Source organism: Podarcis filfolensis, assembly GCF_964270895.1.
Source record: "Podarcis filfolensis genome assembly, chromosome: 17".
In the NCBI taxonomy this organism is placed as follows: Eukaryota; Metazoa; Chordata; class Lepidosauria; order Squamata; family Lacertidae; genus Podarcis; species Podarcis filfolensis.
The window spans coordinates 37,282,625-37,292,686 of NC_139621.1; the positions used below are offsets into that span (position 1 = coordinate 37,282,625).

Genomic DNA, 10,062 nt, shown 5'->3' on the forward strand with positions numbered 1-10,062 from the left:
TCTACCGCCTCTTTCTGTATAGGAAAACAGCTGCTTTCAACCTTTATTCCCCTGGTACTCAAGATTTGCAACAACCCAGGACTCTACAGTGATCCAGCACTCTCAGCTGCTGCCACATTGGCCCTTGGGAAATTTTGCATGGTCAGGTATTTTATCTTTTTGTGTTCTTCCCCTTCCTGCTCCTCTGGAACCCCTCGTGCATAGTTCTGTATTCAATTCCAAGTTCAACAACTTGGAGCCACCACTCTGGCATACTTGACACTGATTCCCTTTCCGTTCGCATTCAGTTCAGAGTTTTGTGACTCTCAGTTGCGGCTCTTCTTCACCATGATGGAAAAATCTGCCCTCCCTAGTGTGCGTGCCAACCTCATGATTGCAGCCGGAGACCTGGCCATTCGCTTCCCCAACTTGGTGGAGCCTTGGACACCCCACCTCTATGCTAGGTAAATCTTTGGTAAGGAAGATTGGGAGGGGTGTAGGGCTTGAATCTGGGCGGTGGAGAGCTGTAATAGCATGCAACAGTTCTTGGAGCAGGAGCAGGACTTCTCCAGACGGGGGAAACCTGCAGGAGTCCAATGGAAGCATCAGGTTATAATGGCCTGGCTGCTTACTACTGTTGTTCGGGGGGGTTGCTCTGCTCCTCAGGCTGCGGGACCCTTGTCGGAGCGTGAGGCAGACAGCTGCTTTGGTTATGACTCACCTGATCCTCAAGGACATGGTGAAAGTGAAGGGGCAGGTGAGCGAAATGGCAGCTCTTCTCATCGACCCAGAGGAGGACATAGTGGGACTCGCTCGGAACTTCTTCACAGAACTCTCTGGCAAGGTGAGGCGAAAGGGCGTGGTGCAAAACTTCTGGAGTGCAAAGCATCAATCTTGCTCACTTTACTATGCTTTTAAAATGTTATATGAAGCAGGTCAGCAAAGTATAAGGTAAAGGGACCCCTGACCATTAGGTCCAGTCGTGGCTGACTCTGGGGTTGTGGCGCTCATCTCACTTTATTGGCCGAGGGACCCGGCGTACAGCTTCCGGGTCTTGTGGCCAGCATGACTAAGCCACTTCTGGCGAACCAGAGCAGCGCACGGAAACGCTGTTTACCTTCCCGCCAGAGCGGTACCTATTTATCTGCTTGCACTTTGACATGCTTTCGAACTGCTAGGTTGGCAGGAGCAGGGACCGAGCAACGGGAGCTCACCCCGTCATGGGGATTCGAACCGCCGACGTTTTCTGATCGGCAAGTCCTTATCCCATCAGCAAAGTATAGTTGCCATATAAAAGCTTCAGTTCCTTTTTTTAAAAAAAGCGGCACAGGACAGTTCAAAACGGAAATGGGCTTAAGCACTTTGGTTTGGGATGTGCCTGTTCAGGACAGGGGAAGATGCAAACTGAATTTCACCTCAAAGTTAACCTGTAAATCTGAAACTCCCCTTATGTTGAAACCTCCTAGGGATTTGTGATGGTGACACTCCCATACACTGTTGACCAATGCCTGTATTTCCCAAGGTTTCACTTCCTCCACTAGGACTTACGTAAGCTTGAGGTTCAATTCCTGTTTCATCACAGGAATGCAAAATAACGAGGACAGCAGCACACCCGGCAGAGGAAGCAAGAAGGACAGTGCAGATGGGTCAGAATCAAGCTATGATGCTGTTCTTTGTTGGTAGGCACTAGACAATCTGGCAGCACCATTTTGTAACCAGTTGAAGTCTCCAAATACGTTATGTGTGCATCCTATATAGAGAGCAGTTTACAGTAGTCAAGTCTAGAGGTTCCTAAGGATTGAATGTCCACCGCCAAGTCTGACTTCTTTGGAACAGACACAGTTGATATACTAGCCAGAGCTAGTGGAAAGCACTCAGTTCGAATCCACGTGACGAAGTGAGCTCCCGTTGCTCTGTCCCAGCTCCTGCCAACCTAGCAGTTCAAAAGCACGCCAGTGCAAATAGATAAATAGGTATTGCTGCGACAGAAAGGTAAACGGCGTTTCTGTGCGCTCTGGTTTCCATCACGGTGTCCCGTTGTGCCGGAAGCAGTTTAGTCATGCTGGCCTCATGACCCAGAAAGCTGTCTGTAGACAAATCCTGGTTCCCGAGTTTCTGCACACACTTACGCACTCTCCTGTCCTCCATCCAGATACACGAGGCATTATCCAAGTTCAAGGACACATTCCAGCCAGGCAAAGACACTCAACGAGGGTGTGAAACAGGGCCACTTAGAAACAGGGCCTGGGGGGCCGCAAATGGCCCTTGGGCCTGAGCTTCCCCACCCCTGCATTAGGACAGCCAATGCAGTTTCAGTTGCAAAACCCAATCAAAAGGCCAGTTGGGAGGGATCCAGGCAACCAAGGTCAGCCAAACTCTGTGAGTCCCTGTTCAGTGGTCACCAGAACTAAATGTTCTTAATCGTGAACTGTTAGAACATTTTCCGGTGTGTTGCTTTGATTGTATATTTAAATGTTCCAAAACAGATCAAATTGCTACTTTCTCAACCAAGAAGCCAAAACAAAACTATTTTGCTTGATGTTCTGATGTTAGACAGTATCATCCTCCTCCTTTTTTCACATTCTCTGAAAGTATCCTTCTGTACTTCATGCTAAAGGTGGCACCTGCTTATCCCAAGGAGAGAAAGAGCCCGTATGCTCTTTCTAGGCTTGTTTGCAGGTGGCTGTGCTTGCACTTGGTCAAAAATGCTTCTCTCTGTATCCCTAGCTAAAAAATAAAAAGGCAGTCTCTGGGTCAGACTCCCGTCTTGGTTTTAGTGTGTATCTTAACCAAGAACCCCCCAAAATCCAGGGGCCCATCTTCAGGGCACAAATAGTGGACTGGGGCAACGGTTCAACAATTTCTGCTGCTTTCCATGCAGGATAACGCTGTGTACAACTTGCTCCCGGACATCATCAGTCGTCTCTCGGATCCAGACTCCGGCATAGAGGAGCAGCCTTTCCGCATCGTTATGAGGTAGCCTTGTTTTGGCTTTGTGTTTCCCACCCACCCCACCTTTGAGGCACAGAACTTCCTATGTGCCCAGACTGACAGAAGGGTGCAGCTGTGGTAAATTTGCAAATGGCTGTCCTAAAACGCTTGCTAAATATAAAACGGAAAACAGAACAGTGTGTCAGGCTGGGGACGGACTGGGTAAATTGAATCTCCTGGTTCAGAGATGCCAGTTTTTGGGAGGCAAATCGGTGAAGGCATGTTGCTTCCTTCACACCTTGCTTGTGGGTTTCCCAGAAATACTTGGCTGGTCGCTGTTTGGATCCTTGGTCTTATCCAGGTAAGCTGTATTAAGGGGTCACAATGGGAGCCAAACTTTCCCTAAACGCCTGTCCTGTTTTAAGGCTCCTGCAGGATGCAGCAGCCTTTTGGGATCCCAAGTCTATTCAAGTTTGCAGAGAGGGCTTGGTGAGACTCTTACACCTTTGTTTAGAGGAGGCCTGAGTCTCTTCTCATCATACGGGTCCCTGTAAGGCTCAGTGATACACTTCTACTTTCAATATTATATGTTAACATTCCTGATTCCCTCCACTGTTAAAGACTGTTTTCAGAGAGGGAAGCTGCCATTCTTGGTAACAATGCTCTTGTATAGTCAACTAGCATTGTAAATTCCGGCGTCGGATGTTTGGATAGTCTTCTCTCCTTTTGGTTCCTTCCGACTGTAGCTCCTGCTGCAATAAGAGAGTCTGTGTGAAACTATGGAACCCTGGGGGCCAGCAACAACTGCCTCCTTCATTCCTCTTTTTACTCTCCTCCACAGGCAGCTCTTCTCTTATATCACAAAGGAGAAGCAGACAGAGAGCTTGGTGGAAAAGCTTTGTCAGCGGTTCCGGACTTCTCGGTGAGTGAGGAATTGCTAGGGAAATGTGCTATCTGGGAACAACCTATCTCAGTCTGCTAGATCCTGAAATTAGAAGCCGTAGGCTCTGGAATGAGGAACTTGGTGGGTGAGAATTGGATGGAAAGGGTGTGCTTGCTTCACTGAAGTATGGTAACGAGTCATGGAGAGCAAAAGCTCACTGTTACTACAGTCTTAGGAAGTTACAAATGGACGATGAATAGCACTTGACCTGCCTGTGAGACAGTTCAGTGGGCAAGACTGTCTGGGCTCATCCGTTGACCAGTGGACCAATAGCTATAGAAGCCTGTAGTGCTCCTGGGTGTGGAGGGATTGATCCTGCCAGACTGTATTCTCTCCCTGGCAGGGAGAAAGTCCGTCAGAACTGTACCCTGTGTCTCTGAAGTCGCTGCATAGTGTCCTTGCAGGAATTATTAGGGGCAGGCCAAAAAAACAAAGAAACAGAACTAGTCGTCATTTCCTTATTTGCCATACTTGCAACGTTGCTAGGGGTGGAGTATATATATTTTGTTTTGAAGCTAGTGAAGGCACGCTTTCCTGAGGCGTTTTTTTCTGAAATTAAAAAGGGTGTTTTCCTAGTTTTAAGGGGAGAGGCAATGACTAGGGCATAGAAATCCTTTACAGTGCTATAAAAGAGGTGTGCCTAAATGGCAGTGTCTGCAGCCCTTTTTTTTTTCTAGGTTGTGTGCTGATTATTTAGAAAGAAGCTCTTTGTCCAGTTTGAATACTTGCCAGAAACCGAGGCAGCAGCTACAGCCAGCCAAGGTTTTCTGCAATGCTTCAACAAAGCGAATTAGCAACCCAAGCATAACATTAGTAAAATCTTGTGTTCAGTGTGCTTTGCTACACTACTGGATAATGCTTCCTTTAGTTGTTTCTGTGTTCAAAATCTCATATTCCGCCTTCCACGAAAGGCCCCAAATCCTTGTACTACCAATTTCCAACTACTCTTGCACTGGCTGTTATGGAAAATAGTATGAAATGTTCGTGCAAGTCGGTACTTTGTCCTGTGTGTCTGATTAGCTCTCCGCTTCCTGATTACTGCATACAACAGGCAGTTCTGGGTCAAGTGGTAAACCTTTGTCTGGGCTGGGCTGCAGGGGCTTACAGGATGTAAAGCACTCCTCGGGACATTCCACAGCAAAGTCGTTTTTCTGTAGCTCCTGCTTTGTTCACTGTCACTTGAAAGCTTATCTGCCGAAGCAGCCCTAGTAGCAGGTAAAGAAGCAATGTCAGTGGTGATGGTGCTTGCAATCGGAAACGGTCCAGCCCAGGCACAAATTTCCCAGCTCTTATCAGAGCTAGGCATTAGTATCTCCTTAGTGTCTTAAACCTTGAACCAGGGTTTGACAGCTTTGCTCATCATGGCAAGGGAAAGGCAAGGCTCAGGTGAGCAAGATGAGCTTTGGCACTACAGAGGAGAGTGGATGAAACCCAGCCCTCATTTTCAATCTGGGGTCTGTTTGGGCTCTGTGCTTTGCAGCAGAAGTGCAGAGCCATTGCAGGCTTCTAGCTCAGGGCAAGCCAGGGCACTTCCACCTAGAGCAGAATCCCCTGGCCACTGTGGCAAAGACAAGACACCCTCCCTTGTTTCAACTGGTTTGCAATCCCTGAAGCTGAAGGCAGGTTGCTTTTTTGCCTCTCTCCTGCAGAACGGAGCGTCAGCACCATGATCTGGCGTACTGCCTCACCTTGCTTCCTCTCACAGAACGAGGTCTTCGCAAGATGCAAGACAACTTTGATTGCTTTGCTGACAAGCTTCAGGATGCAGCTGTGTACAACTGCTTCCTGACTGTGTTGGGCCGGCTTCGCAGGATGGCCACTAAGCCTGAGATGAAGGTGAGGGCTGTTGTTGTGTTTTGTTGTGTTTTGTGTCTGTCCCCTCCCCCGCCCCCCCGCCCCAGGTAGGGCAGGGAAGAGGTTGCCATTTTTCTCCTGAAACAAAAATCAAGCTTCTTCAACTGCTGGCAGCCAGACATGCAATATTTTCCTTGCTTTGTGATATGTGTTGATTTCTGCTTTTGCATGGGATGTCATTTATCAGGCTCTTGCTGAAGAATTCGAGCAGAAGCTCCGCACGTGCCACAACAGGGGCCTGGACTCTCTCGATGAAGATCCTCCTGGGGAGTCAATAGACCACAAAGTCAGAAATACTCCTGCGCCCCGGACGACAAAGAAAGCAGCAGCAAGTATGTCCACAGTTTAAGAGTTTGCACTAACACCTTTCGGCAGCATGAACGCTCAGGGTTGCCTACTAAAGCGAAGTGCCAAATCTTGACCAGCTTGATAGGGTGGTGTTTTTTTTAACAACTCTTTGAATATTTTCTAAACTCTTGAGGGGTTAGGAAGAATTGAACTCAAGGCTGCTATGGTGCAACTGGTGCAAAGAGGCGCAACAGGTGCACAAGAGACGCTGGGAATTATGCACAATGAATAGAACTTCCATCCATCACCCATTGTATTATTTGTCTTTTCCACAGAAAAATCATGCTCAGAGCGGCTTACAGCAAAGAGAAATGCATTTCAAAATCAAATACTGCAAAACAGTTTAATAATAATGTAATAAAATAGCAATAGCAAATTTAACAATATGAAACAGCAATTCAAATCTAACAAAATTACATTAGGTAAAGGGACCCCTGACCATTAGGTCCAGTCGTGGCCGACTCTGGGGTTGCGGCGCTCATCTCGCTTTACTGGCCGAGGGAGCTGGCGTACAGCTTCCGGGTCATGTGGCCAGCATGACTAAGCTGCTTCTGGCAAACCAGAGCAGCACACAGAAATGCCGTTTACCTTCCCGCCAGAGCAGTACCTATTTATCTACTTGCACTTTGACATGCTTTCAAACTGCTAGGCTGGCAGGAGCAGGGACCGAGCAACGGGAGCTCACCCCGTCGCTGGGATTCGAACCGCCGACCTTCTGATTGGCAAGTCCTAGGCTCTGTGGTTTAACCCACAGAGCCACCTGCGTCCCTTAAAATTACATTAACAGCATCCAAAAGCAAAAATAGCAAGGAAGCTTGACAGTTTCACCTCAGTTGTAGACACACCTCTGCCATGATGTTGCTCACAGTCTCTCTCTCTTGCAGCAGCAGCTTATAAGGCTTGTGAAGGCAAGTCCTGGGGTAGCTTATCACGGTTGATTAAAGAATGCCTGTCCCTATTCCATGATTTTTGTAGACCTGTTGTAGAAAAACATTCGTGTTTTCTTTGAAACGGGGAAAACTTGACCTTCAGCCTTTTTTTCTTTTAACAAAAGCACACAAAAATACTCGGGATACTGGGGAAAAAACTTTCAGCGATTTGGCAGTATAACTTGCAGATTTCTATTAACCTTCAGAGCTTGTACCTTCCATCTCAGCTGTGGGGCTGCACACTTGGAGATGGTGTGTAGAGCACTTTGCACTGGAATTGTCCCGTGTAGAAGTAGGCTTGGGAAAACTTTAGGAATCAAAATTGTAAAAATGGGAGGGGACCCTGAGGGTCATCTAGTCCAACCCCTGCAGTGCAGGAATCTCAACTGAAACATCTGTGACAGGCTAGGAAAAGGTATGTGTGGTTTTGGGGTTTTTTTTTAACATGCCCAATAATAGAACCTTTAAAAAGTGTCCCACTTTTGCTTTATGAAGAATGTAGTATCTACGTAATCATTTGCACGTTCAGTCTGTGGTCTTGTAGCTTCTTCAAACTCCCACTTCTTACGCAGGCTCCCGGCGACGACCCTTGCGTGCAACCAACAGAGAGGCAGACTCGTCCTTCACCACTCCAGAGCCCCGTGTTTCCAAACCCCGCAGAAAGACTTCAAGGCTCAAAATTGCTGTTGTCTTCTCTAGCGATGAGGAGAACGCCCCAGAGGAAGGTGAGATTATGTTCTGTATGTGCCTGAACATTGAGATGGAGGGGTCTCATTTTGGAATGGTCTTTTTTTTTTCCCCCATGGAGACAAGAACACATAAGGCCACCTCTTGGGTGTTTCCTTCATTTCCTGTTTGATCCGTTAGCCACCCTGGACATGTTTTTATATTGAAAAGTGGGTTAGAATTTCATTAAACGGGAGATTGTTGCTTGAAGCTTGCTGCAGCTGTCACCCAGTGCACAGGCCATTTCCCTCCAAAGCCAGCTGTTGCTTTCTTCTGTTTCAGAACTCTCTGCCAAACTGACGGATGCGGAGACACCAAGCAAAACGACTCCCATTTTACGTGCTTCATCCCGCCGCGCTCGGCGATGAAGACACCCTGCATAGACTCTCTCCTGGTTAATTTGGGAGTAAAGCTCTCTGGGTTTTGGAAGTATTGCTTCTCCAGGTTTTTGTATATGCTAAAGCAACGCAGAATGCAAGCTTGGACTTTGAGTTCTTGCATCACAGCATGGAGATTGCGCAGCCTCTCTGCCCCATGGGTTTTCAAAGGAGGTGAAGGTGCCGGTACACACAGGCAAAAAAGATATTTAAAAAGGCAGCGTAGGCCTTGAGAAAATATGTGCCATTCGCTCGTAAGAACTATCCTTGCATTTTAGATGGGTCCCAGATTTTCAGAATTGGCCTTTGAAAAGCCACTCATGTGTATCACTTTTTAAAATGTAAAAAATGTAATCACAATAAATGCAATTAATACAAACATGCTCCTGTCCAAAGTTATGCGATCACAGTGCCTATTCCAGCATTGAATAAAGTCTGTTCACTTGTCAGCTGAACCATCCATTGCATACCCATTTGTGTGTGTGTTATATCAATCATCTCTGCCAAATTTAAACATTGAGTATCTTGGGGGCTCTACATTGTCTAGACCAGGGGTAGTCAACCTGGTCCCTACTGCCCACTAGTGGGTGTTTCAGGATTCTAGGTGGGCGGTAGGGGGTTCTATGGCACAAGCTGAATCCTCCTTCTATTGAGTACTGGTGGGCGGTAAGGAAATTTTACCATCAAGAAAGATGCATTAGCGGACGGTAGGTATAAAAAAGTTGACTACCCTTGGTCAACCATGCAATTAACAAATCTAGACCTACATGCATAACATTAAATACAGCTAACAAGGATCTAAAGCAAATATGGACCCTGTAAAAGTATTGGATGCAGATCATATGAGTTGACAGTTCCACCACATATGAAAAAAATACCTGCTTATAGTAATAATAATAGTTTATTATTTATACCCCGCCCATCTGGCTGGGTTTCCCCAGCCACTCTGGGCGGCTTCCAACAGAATATTAAAATACAATAGTCTATTAAACATTAAAAGCTTCCCTAAACAAGACTGCCTTCAGATGTCTTCTAAAAGTCTGGTAGTTGTTTTTCTCTTTGGCATCTGGTATAGAGCCTTATCTCTCCAGTATTTGAAACCTGGTGACAGAAAACGCTTTATTAAATCAACCTTAGTGTTAAATACTGTTACAGCATCAATTCATACTGGCTCTTGCTTACAGGCATAGAAAATTACTTAGCAGAGCAACCATGTATCTAAAGCAGTGTTTTTCAACCTTTTTTGGGCAAAGGCACACTTGTTTCATGAAAAAAATCACGAGGCACACCACCATTAGAAAATGTTAAAAAAATTAACTCTGTGCCTATATTGACTATATATAAAGTAATTCTCTTGAATAGGAATCAAATAAACACAAAGAAAGTATTTTATAATTGCTTTATTATGAAATAGTAAGTAAACAGAAATATGAAAAATTATAAAATACTTTATTTCTAAATTTTTCGGATTTTTTGCACGGCACACCAGGCAACATCTCGCCGCGGAACGGTGGTTGAAAAACACTGATCTAAAGCATATAACAAAATGGCTTAGAGAAGGGGAAACAGTTGCTAATTATAGGGGAGTTACAGAAAATATGTGAGATGGGGTTGCAAGCTATTGCCAGCAGATGGCAGCACAACCCCCAGTATCTCGGCGACAGCATTTTTCAGGAAGCTCCGAGTTAATCTTGAGTCTCATTTTCCAAGCCGTGGTCAGAAGGCAGGGAAGGGTGTCAGAAATGTTTTTAGCCTTTGAAAAGCTCTAATGCCAAAGTGTTCCCTACAGCTACCACCGCTGCATTTAAGGTCAAGGCCTAGGCTGGCTGACATGCTGCAACGATGGATATTCTCTCGCATAACCTCATGGAAAGAGAAGCTCTTTATTGCAGCTTTTGTCAGACGTGAACAAATCTCCAAAGTCATAGATGCATGTGTGTGTGGCTCTATCTGCAATGCACTTTTAAAGCAGTAT

General features: G+C 46.1%; 1 protein-coding gene across 4 annotated transcripts in view; it reads left to right on the top strand.

The window, feature by feature from the left end:
- NCAPD2 (non-SMC condensin I complex subunit D2) overlaps positions 1–8,547 on the top strand; it is a 28,481-nt gene extending 19,934 nt beyond the window's left edge. For all 4 annotated transcript variants that reach the window (XM_083592841.1, XM_083592842.1, XM_083592840.1 and 1 more), the window contains exons 23-31: positions 23–146; positions 288–443; positions 646–823; positions 2,861–2,955; positions 3,752–3,832; positions 5,503–5,689; positions 5,895–6,039; positions 7,557–7,709; positions 7,993–8,547. In XM_083592841.1, the coding sequence (XP_083448967.1) occupies positions 23–146; positions 288–443; positions 646–823; positions 2,861–2,955; positions 3,752–3,832; positions 5,503–5,689; positions 5,895–6,039; positions 7,557–7,709; positions 7,993–8,078 (1,205 nt within the window). In that variant the 3' untranslated portion in view covers positions 8,079–8,547. The remainder of the gene's footprint in view (positions 1–22; positions 147–287; positions 444–645; positions 824–2,860; positions 2,956–3,751; positions 3,833–5,502; positions 5,690–5,894; positions 6,040–7,556; positions 7,710–7,992) is intronic.
- The last annotated feature ends 1,515 nt before the right edge of the window (positions 8,548–10,062 follow it).